General features: G+C 41.9%; 3 protein-coding genes across 7 annotated transcripts in view; 1 reads left to right on the forward strand and 2 right to left on the reverse strand.

Moving 5' to 3' along the window:
* Positions 1–109: 109 nt before the first annotated feature.
* On the forward strand, positions 110–3,633 carry LOC107217129 (F-box/LRR-repeat protein 7). The gene is made up of 2 exons (XM_015654504.2): positions 110–500; positions 973–3,633. Exon 2 carries the CDS (start codon positions 986–988, stop codon positions 2,288–2,290), a length of 1,305 nt encoding a protein of 434 aa, XP_015509990.1. The 5' UTR covers positions 110–500; positions 973–985; the 3' UTR covers positions 2,291–3,633.
* A 1,383-nt stretch (positions 3,634–5,016) lies between these two features.
* On the reverse strand, positions 5,017–6,906 carry LOC107217127 (leucine-rich repeat transmembrane neuronal protein 3). The gene is made up of 3 exons (XM_015654501.2): positions 6,593–6,906; positions 5,842–6,198; positions 5,017–5,742 (listed from the first exon to the last, which is right to left on the reverse strand). Exons 1-3 carry the CDS (start codon positions 6,808–6,810, stop codon positions 5,322–5,324), a joined length of 996 nt encoding a protein of 331 aa, XP_015509987.1. The 5' UTR covers positions 6,811–6,906; the 3' UTR covers positions 5,017–5,321.
* A 672-nt stretch (positions 6,907–7,578) lies between these two features.
* Positions 7,579–24,749, reverse strand: part of LOC107217130 (lachesin) — a 66,613-nt gene continuing 49,442 nt past the window's right edge. For all 5 annotated transcript variants that reach the window (XM_046744332.1, XM_046744333.1, XM_046744331.1 and 2 more), the window contains exons 3-9: positions 23,897–24,018; positions 14,288–14,473; positions 13,130–13,322; positions 11,645–11,776; positions 11,455–11,574; positions 10,729–10,899; positions 7,579–9,946 (exon numbers count right to left, since the gene is read on the reverse strand). In XM_046744332.1, coding sequence (XP_046600288.1) covers positions 9,540–9,946; positions 10,729–10,899; positions 11,455–11,574; positions 11,645–11,776; positions 13,130–13,322; positions 14,288–14,473; positions 23,897–24,018 — 1,331 coding nt within the window. In that variant the 3' untranslated portion in view covers positions 7,579–9,539. The remainder of the gene's footprint in view (positions 9,947–10,728; positions 10,900–11,454; positions 11,575–11,644; positions 11,777–13,129; positions 13,323–14,287; positions 14,474–23,896; positions 24,019–24,749) is intronic.

Here is a 24,749-nt window from a genome sequence, read left to right on the forward strand (position 1 = left end):
ATTAATTTCGCGTAGAGGGGAAAATCTTACAAACGTTACTGTTCGATCAATTCAGCAATGTCGAATGCAGCTTTCGTGAAAGCGTACCTTAACACGCTGCATTTAAAAATGGCCAACGCCGCAGGCGGTCAACCACTTGTAATTTTCACCTTCCAGGTTCCAGTTTCTACAGTAAACCGTTTGGTTAACGATTAATTTTCCAACAGGCGGTCGTCACGATTCAAGACAATTACTTTTGCCCGCTTATACTCTTCAGTGCTATTCACACGTACTTTCAATTAGACGTTAAAAGTACGGTGGATGGCCAACCGCACCAAAGTGAAAGGAAGGACAAAGGATCACCGCGGAAAAGGATCCGTGTAGTTGAACCGTGTACTATGAATTGGAACGTAAAATGGAGGGCCGTGTAGCTGGTCGACAATATTCGTTGTTATCCTCCGCCGCCTTTCCCTGCTCGTGAAGATCCCACTACTCGATATTGTTACTTTGTCGTAAACGAGGTAATTATTGACCATGCTGTAAACTTATCATTAACTAACTTCCGCTTAGGATTAAATCCCGAATGGTAAACCACCTGTCAGCGCTGTTTACCCGTTCTTGAAGGTACTGAATTACTAAAATTCCTTGAAACGTTATTAAAGAAGTACTTGAAAAATGCGTGTGCTTCTCCACACTCCAAAGCTAATGTTAGAGTCACAATCGTTACCAGTCATGTTATGAAAGCAAAGGACCGCCAAATCGTCACAATATGATAAACATTACCGATCAAATAAGCATTACTTGGAAAAATTGACAATTTTGTAAGTGAGAGCCACTTGTCTTACCGTACTACAAAGATCGTATGAAACACCTTAAAAACTATCATTATTTCAGTTTCATCAATCTATACTATGAATACCATATGTACCACTTCACCCTCATAAGCCAAACCAAGTTCTGTTGTTTCTTTCACACGGATGCTACTGATTTCAGGGTGGAGAATGGAATGGATGGATCGTGCCCCCTACTCCTCTCAAATTTTGGCGAACAGAATGGTTCCGATCGTGGAGTTGGATATCTGGTGCAGAAGTTGCCACTGTACAGGCCAAGCCCAGACACGAGCGACTTGGGCTACCACACCTTGGACAATAGTGCTTGCAGGTCATCGTCGTCTACTTCAAACGTCACAGCTCCCATCAAACATCAACACCAGCATCAACAGCAAAAGACTCTGTGCCAATTGGACGAAGAATTGTTATTGAAGATTTTTGACTGGCTTACAACCAAGGAACGATGTACAGTAGCTCAAACATGCCATCGACTGCGAGAAGTTGCATGGCATCCCTCCCTATGGCACGACATAGAGATGGACCATACGCAGTGCGTGACTACAGCTATGAATGCAATAGCATATCATGGCCACCATTCCAGAATCCATCGTCTCATCCTGGACGGAGCCAGCGGACATCCTGGAGTCCTAGCGGCTCTTCCTTTGCCAAGACTGACGACTCTGGCCTTGCGTCACCTGAGACATGTGAATGATGACATTGTTGCAGCAATACTGGACAATTGTATGCATTTAAGAGAGCTAGACTTAACCGGATGTGCCTTTGTCACAAGAGCCTATACTCACCGCAGTGCTCTGCAGCTCCAATCGTTGGATATGAGTGATTGCCACGGCGTGGACGATGCTGGTCTTGCTCTCACCCTTTCTCGCATGCCTCATCTCTCTTGTCTTTATTTACGACGTTGTGCACGAATAACCGATGCCAGCCTTGTTGCTGTGACTTCATACTGCGGAACTTTGCGTCAACTTTCCGTATCAGATTGTGGAAGAGTAACAGATTTTGGTGTGCGAGAATTAGCTGCGCGTTTGGGTCCGTCTTTGAGGTACCTTTCCGTTGGCAAATGTGATCGTGTTTCGGATGCTGGAATCCTAGTTGTCGCACGACATTGCTACAAGTTGAGATACCTAAATGCCAGAGGATGCGAAGCACTCAGCGATACTGCTGTCCTCGCATTGGCCAAGGGCTGCCCTCGCATGCGTGCCTTTGACCTCGGGAAGTGTGACATTGGTGATGCAACCCTGGAGGCTCTATCAACAGGTTGTCCAAACTTGAAAAAGCTTTCTTTACGGGGCTGTGAACGCATAACTGATGATGGCCTTGAAGCTCTTGCCTATTATGTCCGTGGCTTGCGGCAATTGAATATTGGAGATTGTCCAAAAGTCACTTGTCTTGGATATCGTGCTGTTAAACGCTATTGTCGACGCTGTGTCATTGAGCACACCAACCCTGGCTTTTCGAGTTGATCTTTAGCATCATTTGCGTGTCATCACTCGATCCAGTGTCATTTTTACATATAAGTACATTTTTTTTTGTTCTCTTCAACTGCCACATTCCACGGAATGGAGCAGTCCCAATTTTTGGGATGATTTTAATCCGTCCAGTGCCACTTAGTGTTGCCATATGAAAATATTAAATTGCATGATGATCGTGTAAAGATTAGTATTGAGAATTAAACGTCCATGTACAATTGCAGCATCAGATGAAAAGAGAAGACATAAATATATATATGTGTAAAATTTTATAGACTAATATTTGGTAAACAAAAAACGTATATTCGCCTTATTCAACGTATACCGTATTTACCTGAAAATAAGACACAGTGCACTATGAAACTTGATAAACCAGTGCTCAAAGTCGACAGTTTCTTATTTTTGTGTAAATATTTTTACTTACACGAATGTATACGCTACATTAACATTACAATAGACTGTATGAAATTTATGATTAGTGAGTTGGAAGCGTACATGACCCTAAAGAAATTTGATCCATAAGAATGTATTAAAACGACAATATTTAACAAAATTTTCAAATTATTTGATCAGCATGATCAATGAGCATAATGATGAGCAATAAAATTCTAAATTTTTAAAAAATTTTTTCCCATGTTATTTAAATGGGAAATAGAAAATTGAGAATCGCCACCTCTAAATATCAATATTAAGAGCTCATATTTTACCGAGGTCATTTTTGAGGGACACTCGGAAGATTTTTCAATGTTCTTCGAAAAAAAAAATAGTCGGTTTTTTTGAAACACTCAATGTATAATGATGAGTGTAACGAAATAGATAGGGATAGAGGGTATATCTGAAAATAGATAATGAAATTTTATACGTATGCGTTTTCTATACAAAATGCATAAAAGAGATTATCGCGTTATAGCAGCGGGATCTTTTTTTCCCCTACCGTGTTCGTTGATGTTCAAAGTCCTTTTATCTCATCCCAACTAACACATTCTTGCATGTTTATTAAAATGATGGAGGTGTTACTTTTTCCCTGTTCGAATAGATTTTGCGAGGGAAAATTAGAAGCTCCATTGCAAAATCGAGGGTTATGGGTAGGCGATATATAAATAAATATATATATATATATATTTCTTTTTAACACGTGTCAAAAGTTTTATATTTATAATCTATAGTATTTAACGTAATAAATTAAAGAAGTAACGAATATCGAAATGAATATAGCATGATGATAATGACTTCATGTCTTGTTATATTTTTAATTTATTTCTCGCAATATATAATGATGTAAAAACAAAAAAATACGAAAATATTAGATAGAAAAAATAAAACATCCATTACATAAATTGTTTTCTAATTATTACGCGCTAATTTTTGATTACCCGTCAACGAATCTCTTCCGTAGAAAATAGCAGTAAAAACAAATATAACGCTTGCCAAAATTTGCAACGTTCCAATTTTTAATGTTTTCGATCTGCCGGATTATGAATCTTTGCTTTGTACATCATATCTGCGAACAGTTATTCGTCGATACGCAACGTCAGATGAATTCTATCTCCGGAATTTAGGTGATAATCCGAAAGTGTACGGCCGTTCTCCAAATAACATCCGTACGCCCATAGCTTCTGTCTTTCAGGCGGCCACGCCTCGCCCCTTTCGAACCCCAAATTTCTGCAAGAACTTTGCAATGTCGTGAAAATTCTGCGCTTCAACGTGTCGACGGTGTCGGAAAAAGAGACATCCGCGAGTCGAATCCTTCTCCCATCCATCATTCGTATCGTCACACCATCGTACTGACCGCAAGCTAATGTACGAGCTTAAAATCAATATTTGAAACAATGCCGACCTGACTAGGGATTTTAACAGAGTATAAACTTTAGACTTGTTCCAAGATAGAACCTGTAAAGATCACAGAGCTTACATACATGGAGATTAGAGAGAGTATAAACTGGGACCTGGATTGGATTGAAGGAAAACGTCAGCATATTCACTCCATGTTTGTAAAATCTATGGTGGAGATAACAACGGCCTAGTCGGTCAAACTTCATCAGGTTGATTATGAGCGGAAATAGAGTGATAAAATACTCAACGCAATACGCATGGCACTATTGTACCTGATTTTTTACTACAGTCAGCGCACGACATCTTCGCAATAATTTTCAGACCAGCAATCGGAAACTCAGCGAACGTGAAGTGTGAAAGATCAGCAAACGAAGTGAACTGGAGCTATTTTCATGGTTCAAAAATTGACGATGCACGGTATCATTCAGAGCTTAATTGAAACGGCATGTGACATGGAATTCACTGTTTCGAGTCGGAAAAACTACCCCATTTAAGCGATGATTGCTAAAATTAACAGTAGAGATGGGCAGGGAATGAAAAGCCTTTGCTTTAAGAGAAAACGGTTTTGTCAATTCGATTCAAACATAGGCACTGAATCACGATTAGACACCCGGAAATCACCGACGCCCACATCCTTCTCCTGTGGAGACGATTCCAATCTGTTTCCGGCTATAAATCGGTGGACCATTATTGGTAGCCCCCAGTCTGACATTTATGTATCACGTACACAACACTGTCCAATTAACAAAGAACAACGCAATTTGTACATTTGTACGTCTCCCTTCGTAGGTACTATTTCAGAACCAAATGAAATTGATAGCAGGAATAAATATCGGATCTTATTTATTTTTCATACCGGTGTACCGCTGTGAAAAAAGTACGATGAATTTATGCATTAAAACTGAAGCTAGAAATTTATTTGTAATTAAAGTGGGAAATGTTTATTAATAAAAAAAAAAGACACTGCGAGTAGATATACAAAAACTTGTTATGCGATTATAAAATGGAAGTTAATGTTAAAATCATCGACTGCAGAACCTTCCGACAAAAGAAAAAGAATCATAATGAATAAAACAAGTATAGGTAATTCGCATTTGTAATTACTTTATGATTTTGGAACCTTGTGAGCCACGTATACGAAATTCCTAGCATATTATCATACCAAAGAGGGCAGGCCAGTTACTGCGTGTAGTCAATCTCCGAAGATTGCAATTTCTTCCCCCCTAGTTTCTGGAGCTGCTATACCTCCTCGATAAGTTAACTCTGCGTCTGGATACAGCATTTTGTTAACCGCGCCAATAAATGCTTGGAAAACTTTTCGCACTACAACTTTTGGCGTCATCGACACGTTTCTCTTTTCGTCGTGATTTTTTTCGCAGTTGTAAAGATTTCTCGCTTCTTGGCTGCAGTATTTTTGATCGGTGTTAGAAATCTTTGACGTTTCTGAAAGCAGATAAGCTGATGCGCAATCGAGTATCGTATCGTCGTCATTTTTCGCTTGATCTTTTTCTATACAAGTCCAGATAACGTGGCTTATCCATTTAAAATCTTCCCAGTCGTTTGAATAGGAGACACGCTGGTCGTCCAGCTGCCGCATGATTAGCGTGCGGAACCTTGAAACGAAAAACGAGAACATATCAAATATTTACGCCAAATGCGTGAGCCTATACATTTCCAAAATTGAGGTTTCAAGGTAGAATGTTTAATCTCACCACCAGTCCCACGGATTTCTTCCGAGCCGTATTGTCTTTAGATTTCTCAAGTACGTAAATACGGCCGGATTCAAGACAACCAATAGATTATGCTCAATATAGAGATTTTCTAATTTGGGCATTTTCGTGAAAGCTTCTTCGTCGATCAAAGAAATTTGATTGAAGGATAGATCCAATGTTCTCAATTCATACAGATCCTCAAACCAAGCTTGGAAAACCCTCTGCAATTTATTTCCCCAGAGAGTCAAGTTCCTCAAGTGTATCAGCTTGTAAAATGCGTCTGAACTTATAGTCTCGACATTTGACTCGTGAATGTCCAAATTTTCCAAAGTATTTCGGAAGCGATAAAAGACGTTTCTGCAAATAGCGGTAATTCCAATTTACTGTCACAGTATGGAAAAGTTTGAATCAGTCATAGTCAAGCTGTTATTAGTCTTGGTAAAAAAATCTTGTACAATCTAAAAGCTCTTGTTTTCGTAATTGTATATATTTTTCCGGATCTTACAAACGAGAATTCATTTCATGCCTGATGCCCTGATTTTACAAATTTCCATCACCTCTGAATATGTACCGATTACCTTTGATACTTATTTTTTCCCAATAGTTTATCAAACATATATTATTAATAAGCGTGAGTCAGCGATTCTTCGCGGTTCTGTTTGATTGACTCGATGAAACGTGACTCCGGGAAGTTGGAATTAAAACAGTCAATATCGTGTGTGTGTGCGTATGATGTACTCGATGTACTCACCCTTCGATATTCGGTAAGTTACACTTGTAATACGTGATTGAACGCAATTTAGAAGGTGCTTTATCGAGGTACGAAAATTTTGAAACACCATAGCTCCCGAAATATGGATATGCTTTGTTTTTATCGATCCAGTATTTCGCCCATTTTTCACCGGAAACGAGTTCGATGTAGCACGCGAAGGCTACGATCGCCAAGAAAGTAGCGCAGAATCGTGACATCCTTGCCAAATGATCAACAGTCTTGTCACTATGCACTAAATCCAGAGAGTAAATAGATACTGTTACAATGGGACTCTGTCCCGTACTGAACCGGGTATTCCGACTCCGGATTCGTAGAAGCTCGAAGACCGCAAAGACCAGCAAGTGGGTCGTTTCCTGCTGATGTCGATAACGGCCAAACGCCGGAATGCTTCTTTCCGTCGTAATCAGCACCGACCATATTGCTAATGGAGGATCAAAATAAGTTTTACGTAATTGACAAGTTGCAGCGTTGCGGAAGTCTGTTTCCGACATTTCAAGATCCTCGTTATGCGACCTTGACGAAATTCGCGTATAATTACCGACGCGGTTTTGATTCAAACGAAATTTTATTGTTTTCCTTCGACTAAGCTGCGTAGATTGCACCGGAGTTTTTTTTTTCCTTGAAAAGAGATACGAGTTCTTGATGCGACATTATCATTTTCCTTGTGATCGCGATGTACCAGGGATTCAATTTATGGAGGCATTAACATTCCCCTTGAGCTTTAAGAAAATTTACTTCTTTGTATTTTTTATGTTTGCCACATTAAACGTTAAATCGCTTGTAAGACATTGGGGTTTGTTTGACGTTTATGCTGCAGATGCGTAGGTATTTCGCAAATAAACCATTGTCGATTCGGATTTTTGAACTCAACTTTTCGCATGGGTTCGGTATCATTTTACGAATGCATTGTATTTCTGGGAGTATACGGCGAATTTATATTACGACTATATATCGTGCAAACGACGTACAGTAAGAAATGTTTTATTGTCACATGTTTTTACATTATACTAGATTACGATATAAGAGGACAGGGCATTATGATTCTGCTGGTTTACTCAATAATTCATTTTTAAATTTACAACCCAGAGCCTTGAGTAGCAATTAATTTCAGGCGTCGAAATCTTTGTGAAATTTCAGTTCTCTCTATTATTATTATTATTATTATTATTCGGACAACAATATTCAATAAAGATTTAATTATTTGCTGGCCGTTCACGTAACAGCATTGGCATTATGTGATTCATAGTTGTGTATATATGCACATTATATTTTACAATAATATATATCATAGAAATATATGTATAATATTCAGTCTATACAACAATTTGTTCACAAGCTAATTAAATTTTGTTTCCTTATTTTCAGATTTCCCATTATAAAATTACCGTCAATTTTACCAATAATTATTAAACTACTAATTCAAATTTAATCATGGATCCCCGGACACTAAGTGAAATATTTCAACGTGCCTGATCAGCAGATCTCATCCAAGCCGCGGATTGTCTCAACAAAATGCAACAATTCGACTGGTTAAAAGTGTTGAACCGGTCCGACATCATTCATTTCTTGATTTAAACATTGAGTTGTGTATTGTATTTTAGCAATAACGCCTAAGCTGTAAGAAAACCGTTTCAATGAAATCGGTTTCGTAAAATTTAATCAAAAATGTATTTTTGCTACTCGTACTGGAATTTTATGGAATGTACGAATTACGCGCAACATAAAACAACATCGAAAAATCATAATCCCTGAAATTGATTCATCAGCGGGAGGAGCAGGCTAAATTTAAACTTGGCATTTATAATCGTACGGATAACCTTACAAATCGTCTCTAATATCGCTGCCCGTACAACGAAACATCTATACATCTGAATTTACTTCGCTGCAGGTGATTATGTATCACACAACGATGAATAAAAAATATTAATTCCTTGGTATTGGTTATAGAGAATCAAAATTTTGATGCTTCCTCGTCGTTTCAACGGCACCGACTATATCACTCTTTGAAATTTGTACATAAGATTTAATATACTATACTATATTATATTATTATATGATACAGATATATATGTGCTATATTCATTCAGATGGTTCTTTCATTATGATCATAATTATAATTATTGTTTATTTAATTAGATTAAGATTCCATAAAATGGAACATTTACTTCAGGTGAAATATGAAACTCTATGTCAGATTCGAATACTTTAGGTGAAAGCATACGAATAATATTAACTACATATTATTGTCATTCGAATAACGCAGCATGTAAGATAAATTTTTTTTCCTTGATACTTACGTTCATTTATCCGCTATGTGTATGCGTGTGTGAATCCTATTTCTGCACAGGAAAGCTGAAGAGGCTCCACGCAGCTTTCGGGTCGAAAAATGCTTCTGCGCAAAAACTGAGTTCACGACACGATATGAATTTTGAACAACAAGATAGAGTGTTCTTTACACATTCAAAATTATATCCGGAACAAATATTAATCTCTATCACTAGCGGGATATATTTCCATGTTAAAATGCTCCGTTATCGTGATGGAATTTTTTTCTGAGAATGATTTGACATTAGCTTGTTACGCGATCATGACTTTGACGTAGAACGTAAACTCAGTTTTTTAAAATAGGCAAAGTTCCCGCCGTTGAGCATATTGTTCATTAAAATGAGAAATTTCTGATGTTCTGCTATAATACAGGCTGCCAGGAACCCCGATATTGAATAGTCGCTGGATCGAACAAACTTTGTACAGTATATCCAAGGTTCGGCAATTATACAGTGTTCAAGTTTGCGCGGGCCGTTCGAACCACGTGAATAATCACGACGGCTGATGTAATTACCGGCGATACGACGCGCGTTATTCGCTGAATTTCACGATCCTACACGCGAGCAATAATTCGACGGGGGTATAGATCCCCCCCTTGCATCTAGTAAATTAGGCGGGGTATCAGCGCGACGGCGATTACCGTCATCGTCAGGGCTTCGAACCGACAGTTGCGTCGCGCCGCAGAACCCTCGTTAAACAGCGCCACCTCCGTCGGCGGCGAGTGCGCAGGCGCAGGTGCTGGGGCCTGAGGGGGACCAATCGGGGGCCTTGGGACCCCTCGAGCATCGTCGCCGCGGCCAGACTTGGAAGAAATAACCGTCGGATGCGTTTCTCCACCTTTTTCGAAGTCCATCGATGACTCGTCCAGGTCCTCGACACCAGCTTCGGCCGACAATCTGGGTCGTATCTTCTTGTTCAATTTCAACGTTGGCGATTTTTTTCGGGACTTGTTACTCGGCTCGGAATCCCGGACCGACGGGAGCGTCGTCTTCGTCACAATGTGCAGCTCTGAAAGGGTTTATGGTTACTGGGAAACTGAAACTACAACTTTGCGTGGATATTGAAATTTCGATTTCATCCTGGTTCGCAGTAGAAATTCCGAGTTTTTCGTTACAATCCGTGTTACAACGCTTTCATCCCCAAAGAACAAACGGATATTTACTTTTACTCCCGAAGTCACGCGGACTATTTTCTGTATCGTTGTGTATAATTCTTATCGCGAGGAAACACTCCGCAATGAATAAATTAACGGAAAAGACATCTCTGATCTGATCGTCTGCATGTGCTTCTTGTTTTACGAATCGAGTGTGGTCAAATAAGTGGAGAAAAAACTCATACCGAAAACAAATATATCTAGATAATCTCCGGGGGTGAAAGTACTATACCATAGAAAAATTGTACTTGTACAGTACGTTGAAATTTCAGTTTCCGACGAACCTAACCGACTGTGATGAACTGTCCGAGAATTTTCTATGGACAGATAAGTTATACAGACGCAATACTCTGCAAGGGTCAAGTTTTCTCTTCAATATTCTCGGGGGAAACGTCCGTATACCATCTCGGAGGCACTGCCGCTCACTCCAACACTCAGCAGTGATTATGTTTGCGGTACGTCGAATTGTTTCTATCTAATGTCTATATATATATATATATATATATATATATATATATATACGTAGTTGAACATAACAGGAAGTGACATATTTCTCTGAGTAAGCGGCAGCGAGGAGTTCTCAGGGGGAATGCCACGTGCGCTAATGTAAATTGTAATAAATGATCGAGTCGGAAACCTTGGAGCCGCACAGCGCCGTCAGCTTTGCCAAAGGCGTTTTCCGAGGAGCACACGTAGCTTCCAAAGTCTGATTTCTCGAGCCTTCGAACGGTCATATTAAGCTGATAGGAGTAATCGCTGGTCGCCACCTCCGACATGAGGTACTTGCTACTTGGGAGGATTTTTTCACCTGAAAAACAGATCATTGCGATTTATTATTGGAGTGATGCTGGAGGAAAGTTTGTTCGATTAATATATCTGGCAGCTTGTTTAAAGGATACGAATAGACGGGACTCTAGTACTAGCTCCGGAACGCTATCGGCTAACAATGAGTAAACTGTTTCAGTTTCCGGTTTATATGCTATGTACGTGAAATAACGTCTGTTCTGCGGAAATTGCATTTGATGGTTCGAAGAAAAATAGTTTCCTAGTTCCCGGCAGTTCGGTTATTGGTTATTGGAGGAACGATCGTTTGCGAACGAGTTATGCCGCCAAGATCCACGAACGCGTTTCGAGGAGTAATGCAGAAACAACTTTTCCCAGCGGACGGTGGAAAATACAATGAAAGTTTTGTTTTTCGTCGTATTTTTTTTTTCTATTCCCTTGCATCGTAGCAATAAAAATCCACTCGATAGCCCTTGCCTAGAGGAAATCGAGAATAATATTACGCTCCTCGGAGTTCAATCCCAGAGTAGATACGTACCTGAAGCATTTCGGTATGAAAAGCAGCGAAATATGATCATACCTGTATCCTTGTACCAGGAGTTCATGGCTTTCGGAGAAGCTTCGACGTAGCATTGAATGACCACGTCGCTGTTTGCCGGGGCGGCTACGAGCTGACTAGCGACTTTGATCAGCGGTCGGACTGGAAAAATAGGTGAAAAAGAGTTGAGGTTTCGCTTTGAGGGACGAATTAATCGAAATGACGTACTTACAGTGCACGCGTACCGAATATCGTTTGCTGACCGAAGGCGGTACACCGTTCGAAGCGATGCAAAGGTACGAGCCCATCTCCTGCCGCAATATGCCGATTAGGTGCAGTTGCTCACCCTCGGTGCTTTTTACCGCTGGAACAGAAACCCCCGTTCATTTGGCCCTGATCAGAATCAGAGAATTTTTTTGCCGCAGGGGATGTATAAGGATCGATTTTTAGCTACGGCTATCCGTTCGAAATATTCTTACTTTCATACACGCTGTTCATCGACGATGAGTTTACGGAATGATAACTTACCCAGAAAGGGGAACGGGGGCTATAAATACGCAAGTACGATAAAGAGATCTTTTGGGGTGATACCGCCGAATCGCTTATAGGACGGTTTTGCATGCCGATCGGTGAAAAAGGGTATTTATGATGCAGGAGGTCGACGTGTGAATCGATTTCTCACGTAGGTAGGCACGCGTGGCACAGCTGAGTTAGGAAATGTTCAATCTTACCGTGTTAATGACGGTATTCCGATGCACGTTTCGCCAACTTCGCGATTCAATTTATTAAATAGGTTTCTCCACGCCGTCGACACCCTTCAAAAAATCAGATGATGCATCTCCAGGTTATACATAATAACGTGTGCAGCACTTCTATCCCTTCGTAAAATATTAGAACATACATATATATATATATATATGGATATGTATATATATTCACCCCCGTGATTCGAAGAGTACACAATGAATATTGCATACCGTATATGAAAACACGGAAGAGCGAAGGTGAAGGAAAAGAGAAAGAAGGATAGATATAGCAGGATCTGGAGAGGCGTGAGCCGTATGTAAAGTAAACATCGATCACTCATAGTCAAAAAGGCTGGTTGCTCTCTCGGATAGATTGCTCCAGCTTATGGTATAACCCGCGCTAAGGAGAGCGTCAAAGTTCGTTGTACACTTTTTCAGCTCTCCTCAGAAAAATCCTAAACAGCGCGCTACCAGATGAAACCTGAAGGGTGGTGAATGTTCCAGTCCATACCGCTGGGTGAAATCATTCCTTTAGATGTGCGCAAAAAACGTACATACGATAAATTTCCATGGAAGAATATAAATTTTAAACAAATAAATGAAAACAAGAAAACAAACCCAGTTCACTTTGCTGATTTTCTTATATCTCCACACATAGAACTTACTCTAATTTCCAGTTATTCCACAGGTTACATCCATTTCTTCGGACGTGTGTAAAAAACATACCAACAATAAATTTCCGTGGAGGAAGATAAATTTTGAAACAAACCCAGTTCACTTTGCCGGTGTTTAAAATCTCTACACCTACAATTCGCTCTTTTCACAACCGGTAGACAAAAGTTGAGCCAATTGTAAGACGCGTAGGTCGAAAAAGGGCGTTTCGTCCCTAGGGATCGGACCCTTCCGGCTCTCGACCCTCGCTAATTAGTAATCAGGACTCGAGTCGATTAAAACGAAATGTCGTTCCTTACCCCGCTTGATGCCGTGCTCGTTGCGCAATACGATGTTGCGACCGTCCTCTCGACGCCAGGTGACATCCGGTGTCGGAGTTCCGGTAGCTCGGCACCTGAGTCGCACGCTGCCTCCCTCCTCGGTAGTTAGGCCGTCCGTCGAGTCGTCGAGGTCCATTATATCGGGCGGAATCACGACCTCCATGTACCCCATCTGTTTTCAAATTCCATCTCGTTATTCCATCATTTATACGTTGTACGCACGTACTTTAATTATACTTTCGACATTGCGCTGCGCACCGCATTGCGCGTACTTGCATGCGGGGTATTATTTGATGATAGAAGGGTGCGCGAGCTGGGTGTCCATGTTTACCGAAATCTCTGGGATGTAGCCCGGCTGCTTGTCTGTCCGTCGAATATTGTACGGGGGATGTTAAGTCACGTTAATATCGGGCTTTTACTCCTTTCCGCTATTCGGGCTTGGTGCGGCTCTTTTACAACCGCAAAATGGACCGCGGATTAACATTGCTCTTGACAGCTGCGCTGCTTGCTCTTCTTCCTTGTCTCACCGCGTGTGCAACTCACCGTGCGGTTGACGAAAAATTAGAAACCAGCTTCCGCGTGGCTGGATATTTTAAAAAGAGTTTCACTCTGCTAGTTCGGTCTAAATTTAAACAGAGCGACTAATATTGCGACTGATAATTCTTAAGGCTCTGTTTTGGTAGGGTTGGAAAACCTTGTAGCAATGAAAATACAGACGAAAGTTTTTGCCGTCAGGATATTTTATCCCAGCGTCTCTCATCACGTTCAACGTAAGAGCTTCAAATTAATAAATTAAAAAAACATTTACCGAGTATATGGAAGCCCGAAAAATAACATGTGTCGTGTTTTTCGACACATTTATTTTATTTTTTACCGGATGACCGAATCACGCATGCAAAGCAAAAGTATGACGAGGAGGATACAGCGCGGTAAGAAATTGTCACGAACGACGCAAAATTCGATGAAACCAATTTTCCGACACCGATTTTCGCCTTAATCACGATAAACGTCACTCACGTTATACGCTTGACTAAACAGCGATGTGTTTCTCGATAATTCGCGGTTACAGCACACATGTAGATTGGATTTAATCAAACATGTACGTCTCGCTAAGCGCAATGTATTACACCAACTTACCTGGCTGCGCATCGGGTCAGTATTGACTTGACACATGTAAGTTCCAGAGTCGTTTCGCTGGACATTAGCCACGTGGAGTTTCCACGTGTTGTGGCCATTGTGGGTTACTGAGAGCCGTGGATTATGGGCCACCATGTGCGTGTGAATGGCCAAAATCGCCCTCGAATCCGACTTTATCCAGGCAACCTGAAAGCATTTAATCAAACTTAAATAAGTAATGTTTACTTCGGTATTCGACTATTCACACCCTAAACGGGACTCTTTACGAAGGTTTGGTGTATCGACAAAATTTTGGATTATCTTCTTAAAGCCGTTTGCGAATCCTTTGAAGTGCAATTAGGTAAAAAGCGGGATACGCTAGTCAGGATTTTCGCTTCTTGTATTTACGTGAAATTCAGGTGAAATCGGAAGTCATTAATTCTTTTCCCGAAACACAAATGATAACACTGCAGAGGAATTTTTCCCCACAGTCGTTGACTCGATAATTTCTTATTAAGGAATACTGAAAATCCCTTCGCCTGTTTCAGAATTTTTAGAGCAAATTCGTTGTCGTTTCTCTTTTCAGACGTGGCTCTTAAGTGTAGTTGAAACACTGTATAAATAAATAAATAGTATTCTCTCACTCAAAGTCAAATAGCAATTTTATAACTCCACGAAATAATTACAAATATATATTACGTCAGTTTTACACGGGCTTATTCATGAAGTTTGGCTCTCGAGTTAATGCGAGTGGCGCAAAAATTTCAGCGGATGAAAAAATGAAGTGCAAAACCGGCACCGGGCAGTTTCTCAAACTATACAACGTATGGGTCTAGCGTAAAGTTGAGTTTAATCTAGTGGTACCATACATTTAGGCATATATACTTAGGTATATCACACATAGCTATAACACGCAATGTACTTCTGGCCGAAATGTACACCGGCTGTCTAGCATGGTTTAGTACTGTTACTTTGAAAAAATTTATAATTTAAATAAAATCAAGTTTGTTGAAGTGCATCTTGTGTATTCATTTTCGCATTAATCTGAATTTTAATTTCGTGGTTATGAAAGTCCGAATTACTTAAAAGATAATTTGTATAAACTTGTTCGGTATAAATTTTATTCACGAGTGTTATATATCGCATGAATCGTCGAGTCCACCTCTTCGTGGGGAGAAAATTTGGTGTTTTTATTGTTGACATATTGTTTCAAAAAATTGTACGGAACTTTTCCCCAGCTTTGTTATTTGTGCGTACTATAATAACGATAATGAAGACTGCAGCCAGCTATTGAGGCTACTATTACTTCCGGGTGTTTATGTGCAGGTTGAAAAATTGAATGCTTAGGGTAGGTGGCAGGTTGTAGAAGCGTTTATCGGAAATCAAGCTGCAGACAATGGAAGCGGCGAGAGAGTGCCTGAACGAACGGGCGAACCTGCGAACTACGTTGGTACCTAGCCACGTTGGATACTAACACGCGTGCAGGATCAAGCGGCCGAACTTCCTCCATCCCTCGATCCGCGGAAAATCCACCCTTGCCTCCGTTCCGTGCCGCACTGCACAACGAAGTTGGCGAGGCTGACGCCGCGATCTGTCATATTTCAGGCATAGCTCTATTCAGAGCGCGAAAAGCTTTTAAATTTCGAACAAAAGCGCGCACGTTATCCGAGGCAATACAATTTAAGGTGTACTGCATAAATAACGTTGATGGAGCAGCGTCGCGAGGTGTCGTACGGACCTACGGAAAACGTCACTCATCGCCCCGATGAGAGGAGAATGCATAAAAATTATGCGATTGTATATGTTGTATTGTATATGTATGACTCAATGATCGATTTTCGCATTTACTTATTTATGCACGTGAAGCTTCTTTTTACTACGTTGGCGAATCAAACGATTCATAAAATTATTATATTCATTACAGTTAGAAATAATGGCTAAATATACACTCGACAGGATTTGCTCGTTTAAAAAAACTTTTTTTTTTACATTTCTACACACAATTTCTGAAATCGAAGCCTTGAAAGTTCTTCGGCCTGTATTTACGAAGGCAAACGATATGTGCAGAGTTTTGTGAACGGTGTGAAATTGGCACGCAACAACACAATCTAGATTCGCAAGTGAAATTGTATAACATCGCGTTATATTTTGACTGAAAATACGTTACATCTCGACGATAAATGAAAATACAACAAAGAGTTCGCGTTTCCATATTCGAGGTATATGTGTATACGCTGTTCGGTGCGCTTCACTCAACAGAAAAGAGGGCCAAGGGGGTATATGGACGGGGATGAGTGCGAGGAAAAGGGAGGAAACAAACCACTGCGGTAGTACGGTAGCATTCAGAGTTCTCATTTAGTTACCGGTTGGGAAAAAGACGAAAAAGACGCGAGGAAAAATTCGGAGGGCATTTCTTTTTTTTTTTATTTTTTTTTTTCAACCGAAAAAGAGAATGAAAATAATTTTGCTTGCGAAAAAACATTTCACCGAGCTTTTTTCTCGTCCCTTTTACTTTGCAGCAGGTACTTACACGCCAAAGCCTTCGCATCACTGGTACACGCTGCTAGCGTGATACGGGTATCGATGATCGTACAGAGAAAAACACTTGACATTATTTCGTATAAGAGATTAATCGCAGCCAAAAAGCATCGTTGCTATCGAGGAAGGAACGTTATCGACACATCCTGTTCCCTCCTTGAGCGTGGCACGATCTGCCGTAAACTACCGTGATCCATAAATCCAGGTAAGTAGAGTAAATTCTTTCGTCCTCTGATATTGGTTGGTAACGCAAACCGGCTGCACGCGGCTCTGAATTTTTAGTACCTCTTTATATCCGTTGGTTAGAAAACCTGCGTGGAATTACAGGACTTTTAATTGTTAATTGAACTTACAGATCCGGTCACGTAGCGTTAACTGTTCTCCGGTAAAATTGTGTTTCTCGGTAGGCAATGACGACAAGACTCGACGATCCAAATGGTGGTTACGGTTCTTGTAACTCAATGTAGTTATTCAATCTTGTTAAATAATGCATGTACGTAAGTTTAGAGGTTGACATTGGAACAAAGAAAAGTTTAATGAAATACTTTTTGACACGGTTAACTTTCGGACGTTTTCGGACAGATTGCTAAATTCAACAAATTTATCTGTAATCAAAACTAAAATATACTTTTGCCAAACGTTGTGTCAGCCGAATACAGACTCTCTTACTACCGTACGGCTGTATTTTCTTGTCTCTAGTGCTAAAAAAACGTGGTAGTTTGTTAATTTGTTTTCAATTCTCATTATTTTCCGGTATAACCGATAATTGCTGGCAGCATTACTCATATTGTCGGCTCAGGTGCATGCAGGGTAAAACGAAACTGTGTCGTTTGTAGAAGCGCCGTACAGTTAGCGAGATTTAGAGTTGAACTTTGAAATTCGAGAGCGTCGAAATCGTTCGTTCGGCGCCGCCACCTCCAGGAACGAAAGACGCCGAGCGTATCCACGTATCCCCCGCGGCTTATCGAAGTGTCTTCGAATTTTCGGTGGAGGGTACGAGCCACTGAACAGAGAAACGATAGAACCGGAGGTACGGCTGACTACGGGTTGGCGAATTCGGGCCCGGGTGGTCGGGCTGGCTGAAGATTGTAAGCCGCTGTAACAAGGGATTCCAAATCAGAATCCCGCGCCTCTCTCTCTGCTTCGCAACCCCCCGCAGCATCGAATTCGAAGTCTCCACACACCCTGCAAGCTCTCGGAATGTGTATATACGTATATACCTATCCTATATAAGTACATATATAACAGTTGTAATATACAGGATTTCTGAAGGAATTGCCTCCTTCGAGAGACTGTACAAGTGCCGAATTTGGATTCGCTCATAAAACTACGCCTGCTTAGGCAAACCGATTTTCAGGAGCGCGAGGGTTATAGTTTCTGTATTTTAGGGTCGGAGCGCGTAAGACGTCGTAAAGAGATACCTCTAATTATTGTACACAGTGAATAGTGTCTAAAAGTGCATACAAGATGATTGATTTTTCAATTATTTCTTGTAGCAGTCTCAGCAAAGAAATTTGACTATGAATTCTATATTTTTTTTCATCCAAGTGCACGATAATTCCAAAAGAAAGTACCATCAACTGACAAATAAGTGCTGTACTCGTACAGATCATATAACTTATATAGGTATACATATATTAGGAATGAGTTTTTTCCGTGCTCCACCCTCGATCATGTAACAATAACTCAAGCTTCGTCGTAATTTGACGTACGGAAATAATTTATAATTTCACAATTTAAGATTAACAATAATTGAGTTAAATCTGAAGGTTCGTTGGAACTAAGTTTTGCCTTGGCTCGGAATATCTGCAAACAGTTTAATAAAATTCTTCGTACAGCGGTGCACCAGAGCATATTTACGAATACGTCGCGATCATGAAAAACTGATTCTTTGACACATCGAACGGCCAAGTGATCGACTTCGCGAAAGCCAATGTATTATCAGTAGAATGAAACAATACCAACCAGTCAATCAGTGAATCGACGAAGTGTACCAGTCCGTGAATTTTCTCGCGCCGATCGCACAATCGAGGCAAACGGAACCTTGCCCACAAAGCAAAAACATTGTCAGAGATTTTGGCTCCGGTTCTTCGGTGTGTTTGAATTCATATTTTTATCAATACGGCGGTTGTGACGGCGCGGATCACGGAGGCAACGGGTGACGCGCATCCGGGATCTCGGGAAGATCTGAGTCGCGGAAAAATCCGAATCCCAGGGTCGTGGTAGGTGTACATCAGGATACAGATATACGTCGGAGGTCGTTCCAAGTCGACCCTGCTCCGCGGGGTCCGAGGGGTATATCAGCTGGAGACTTTCACGGTCCTCGCTATTTTCCCGGGTTTTCGCCTTCGCGCTCTAAGAGGTCTGCTCACTTCGTTTCAGCTCTCACCACTTTTCTACCACTTCGTATCCACTTCAGCCGTTTCGTTGAAGAGGAAGACGGGGGGGGGGGGGGGGGGGGGGGTCACAGGGGTGGAATCCATCTCGCGCCCGCTTGATCCCTCTCGTTTGGGACTTGCCTGGTCTAATCCCGTTTCGCATTATCGCACCTGTTCGTGTATAATCGTTGTTTTGTTGTTGTTGTTGTTGTTGTATTTTTATTTATTTTTTTTATTTCATCCGTCTTATACGTTGCGTTTTCATTTTATTTTCATTTTTTCCCATTCGCAACACCTCCGAGTCCTGTTTTCTGCACCAGCTTTTCCCCCCTCTCACTTCCTCGTGCCTCATTTCCCTCCTCACCCTTTCCTAGCGTGCCTTTTGACTGCTGATGGGAAGCCCGCGCGGGTCCTGACGTCGAAAATCGTAGAAATTTATTATTTTCCGAACTCCGGTTTGCTCTTACGGGCCGGAAAGCCGGCGTGCGTGGCATGTGGAATTTCTTCGATACCACATCGCGCGGTCGAAGTGACGCGGTGCCATTGTAGTTTTCCCGGTGAATTATATACGAGGCCTAAACTGCGCCGAGAGATGGGTTTCTCCTGCGCAGGGGCCAAAGGTTCTTCAGAAAACCACTTCTCAAACAGTTTATCCGATTCTTAAAGCTGCGCCACGTTCCGACGCGGGGCTCGGGAGGTTTATCTATAATATCATACGTGCACGGGGAAAAGGAAGATACAGTCAAGGTGTCTCTCGGGCTCGTCACTTACACCTTCTTCCCTCGTGAATACCCGAGGAACCGGAGGATCCCACGAGCCGTCTTAGCATCAGATCATCCCGGAACCACTCTCCCTATTCTCCGAAGAACACGCGGCGACGAGGGATGAAAACCTCGGGGAACCGTTTCGAGCCAATATTTGTCTTCTGTCTGTTCTCGCCAAATCCTTTCCCATGCGAACATATCTCGGAGGTTTTTTCTTGCCGCAGGTGTACCGCACCTTAGGCAGTCTGGTATACCAACCTCTCGTCATATTTGGGGACCCGCCGAGCTAGGAACTGGATGAGGAAAGTCCGTTTTCCACCGTCTTAATATCGGGATGGGATTTGTTTCCGAAAAAATATACCCACAAAAAGGCTCGGAGTCGACATTTCGTTTGCCAAGTGTCCGTCAATGAGCCCCAATTACCGCGCGAATCCAAAAGCGTGAAGCGAAGGTGTACGTATAACGTAGCCTTCTAACGAGCCCCATTCAAGAGCTATATTGAGGCCAATTTAGGGGTTGATTCTCCTTGGTGAAACCAGCGGTATCATCCATTACCAGTTCTCAAATTCGATTTATTTCCGTTCCAATTCTTACTCCCACACCGTACAGTCCGTACACGTATATAATATACCTATATATTCCTCCCTACACCTTGGACCGATTCTAGACCACGTACGTACTTTTCCCTCGCTTCTCTCTTCATAACATCCTCGGCATCCCTCCGCCACCTTACACCAAGTATTTTTCCTCTCCTCAATGGAAGTGTTCGCCAAGTGAAACACGCAATCAAACCTGCAGGACTTTTCCTCAGAAAGTGAATTACCCGGCTATTCGACGATTTCTTCTCTCATCATTCCCTCTCCTGTATTCCATCTCCGAAGAGATATCCTCGATATTGGTCACGCCATACGCCACCCATGAACTGTGAGAAATTCTTGACAAACTTTCACTTCGCACCGCACTCCGCACATTTTCGATCAGGCGCAGCAACTCGCACGTGTCGAATTGATGTAATGCAGCTGAACGATTCGTATTCGCGGCACGATTCCTCGATGTGTACATCCATAATTTACGAAATTGCATACACATAATATTCTGCCGCGCAATAAAATTGGCATAGACACGTATCGTATCGCACGTACGATAGAACCGCCGTGAACGCAGAGTAGCTAGCTACGTATGATCTAGGCGAGGTGATTATGCTACGCGGAAATTGTACGAAAGGGTATCAAATTCACCGTGTCCTTCCGGTTGAGAAGTTCCCTGCAGGAGGTTGCGGGAACTGCTCATAAAATTGACTACTTATCCTGAAGAGAGAATAGCTCGTCCTTGAGAAGGGATAATACACGTCGGTGTGTATACACGTGCATATAGACACAATCGCAGAAGTTCCATCGTCTGTTCTTAGGAGCCAGGATCGCATAACGTTTGTATTGTTTGCAATTGTGCTCCGCAGTATACGGACACGGGATTGATAGTATACGCGGTACGGTTCCAACACAGATTCGGAATTAACGGAAGTATACACACGTATAGACACGAGTTCCTTCGGGGCGGTTGGGCGCCGGGAGTTATACCTTGCGTATAGGGTGCCGGGCTGCCTGTTTCGTGCAGTAAACTTAAACAGTCGATTAAATTTGATTGCGGCAGTTAAGAAATTACTACTGAGCCATACTCCTTATTTCAACTGCGAGTTCATTAGTTGCCGCCACAGCTGACGCCTCAGTGCCTTCCAGAAACCTTGGCAAAGTCCTCCTCATCGTCGTCGTCGTCGTCGTCGTTTCATTCAACTACTCTCGAGGCGTTCTTAGGGTGAGTCTGGAAACTGTGGAAACCAAGAACGAGGAATTGGGGATTTGGAACTGGAAACTTGAAAAGCTATGTCGCGATACAATGTATTTCAGTCCCTGCTACAAGGTGTACCAAATGTTTAAACGGTATTGGCTAACCCGGGCTGTAATCTGGCCCTAATGTAGCACCGGAGGCCGTACTTAGGAGCAACGAATCTCGCCTTGGGATTCGTCCTGCCCGATACGTGGAGGGAGTTCCTTAACGGTCCCCCCGCGATTACTTATTTCGTAAACAAAACTTCCTTCTGATTATTTTCGCGACGATTCCGTGATTCGGGGATTTATGGCTCCAGTGAAAAATAGATTCATCTGTATCAATCTGGATAGGGCCGACGTCGGTACAAACAGGGATGATATACCGGAAGAAATAAAGTTTTCCAATTGTCAATTCACATTTATATCCCGTAGTTTCTTACAGACTGTGTTTCAATGCTTGCGCTATATTATAGACGGCTACGCGTATTTCTACAGTCTCGTTTCGTATTATCATAGACTCAGAAGGGCGCCGCGACGAGAGATATAGTTGGAAATTATTTTCCAACAGTTTGAAAAGTATTTGAAGAATGTGAACTTTTCCCGGTGTGTGGGTACAGCGGCTGGTACAGTATAGGTTAACGAGACTCGCGCAACGTTAAGGCGAAGTTTTTCACCCCACCGCGAACCACGGATGGTGAATTTCTCGTTATTTAAAACGCGAAGTCTGGTGACTAGACTTTATCTTTATTATCGTGTATAGCGGACCACGCGGGCACTGCAAGCTTGCAGGGCGCATTTATCGCTAGGATAAGCCCGAAAAATATCCGCCTGCAGAATTCCCATTTTTTTACCCGACTGATCCCGCAACTCCCAATCGATTCGTCATTGTGTGAGCAATAATCATTGTTCAAGTCTCGAAACCGAGTCCTTGTTAGGACAAATTGCTAATCACTGTGTCACGTGATACTAATGGGTGAATAATTACACCTGCAGCAGTTCAAGTATACGCTCGGCGCAATACGTTCGCCGTCTTTACGTGACATCGTTTACCGGCTTTATAGCTTCGTAGAATGTTACCGAGCTTCCAGCATGCAATTATGAACAACGTGACGCGGTAAGGTGCGTTGAAGAAAATTTTTAAAACAGCTGGCCAGTCACAACTTGGCGGTCTCTTCTTACTCCGCGAACATGACGCTCATCTTCAGGCGATGGAACCTTTCATATTTCCATAAAACGGTGATTTTTATTTTTTATCTTTTGGTCTTGTTTCTTTTTTGTTTTGCGAATCTATTTCAAATCCATGCCGGGCGTCGTCTATAAGTCGATAAAAATGCATGACTTCGAGACCCGTCGACGTGATAATCTATAAACATGGACCAGGCGGTACTACATGCATAGAAGCCGGTTACAGATATGGAAAATCGACGGAGCACGGTACGGGAATATATATATATATATACTTATACATATGAATGTATGTATATTTATATATGTGGAATACACATTTATTGTTTTCCTTCGATCCCGTCGCGGCTTGACGGCGATGCAAACTGACGTGAAAAATCCGCGTCGCGGCATTCGAAAGGAGAAACTCACCCGACGGAATTTCATCGGATTCAAAACGCTTCGGGAATTTAGAATCGTGCCCGCCGCGCATCACGTATATTCACTATACTATACCTATAAGGTGAAGATGGGGTGAATGCCGGTAGCTATACCGACGATAGTGTGAGGAGGTGGAGGGCGGGCTGAAAGTGAGCTAGGCGTTGAAAATCCAAGGGTGGAAAATCCAAGAAATTCCTCGATTTACGGTTAAAAGTGTTTCGAATATACGCCGGAAACCCGCCGAATCGATTATTGCCTAGCTTTCGCATATATTTGCATTACACAATTATATAACTACATCTGTACGAGATTGACGAGACGTGGGTGCATCTTCCGTTTTTATTATATGCTCGTCAAGCCAGATTTCCGGGATATGCAAATGCGAGAAGACCAAAGTTTTTCATTCATTTGCTACACAATTCAAGGAAATTGATACCCGAGATTTCAGATGCAGTTATCATGATATCTGGCGCGAGTTGCGTTATATTGTCATCGGAAATTGGGATACTTCGGACTTACCTTGTAAGACTGAAGATGATTGACAACGCAGGTGAACGACACGTCCCGGCCTTGCGTCACGGTGTGATTTTCAAGTGGTGCCAAGAATTCCGGCTGGATCTCCGCCATCGGCATCAGTTGACCTGAATGCAATGAGGAGATTGAAATTGTTGCTGAAACTGTGCGCTATATCACAATTATACGCGATATTGCTCGGCGGTCGTAACGTTCGTATAATCGAGCACTGCAATGATCTGTATATTTCCAATGCATCGCGAGAGCACCTATAACGTGAATTTTCTCTTTGACCCTCTATATTGGCCGCTAGGGCGAAATCATGTTGGCCAAATTGAGTTGGATGAAATAGCTGACCGGATTGCGCCTCGTGCGCTCTCGGTAATTTCGTTCATCTGTTGCTCGGATTCGGTTCCTCACAATACAACCACAATAGATATACCCTATAATTTTCACGTGAGTGAGATAATTTTCGGATAGTTCAATGAGCTTGTACTTCATACGCCAACGAAGTGATGCGAATTTCGTTGTAATTTCAAACCGCAGATTTTGCGAACGATGCGGCGTTATGGCGAATTAGCGCAACGTCGTTAACTCGGCCGTGGAATCGTGCTAAAAAACTACCGTAGACTCGCAAAGATACAAATATGTATCCAGAATTTGTGTGCAGGGTTAGAAGAGCTTTGTTTCGCCCTGGTATAAATCTGCAGGGAGTCAGCTGAATGATGTTTCAGGAAATGCCTGAATTATGCCGTATCGGGTAAGCAGGTACATCCATCTTTTCCTGGCTAGGTATCATATACGAATAATATATAATAGGAAGCGAAAATACATTCGCACTGTATTTCTGCAGCGAAGC

The sequence above is a fragment of the Neodiprion lecontei genome, chromosome 6 (assembly GCF_021901455.1).
Source record: "Neodiprion lecontei isolate iyNeoLeco1 chromosome 6, iyNeoLeco1.1, whole genome shotgun sequence".
Lineage (NCBI taxonomy): Eukaryota > Metazoa > Arthropoda > Insecta > Hymenoptera > Diprionidae > Neodiprion > Neodiprion lecontei.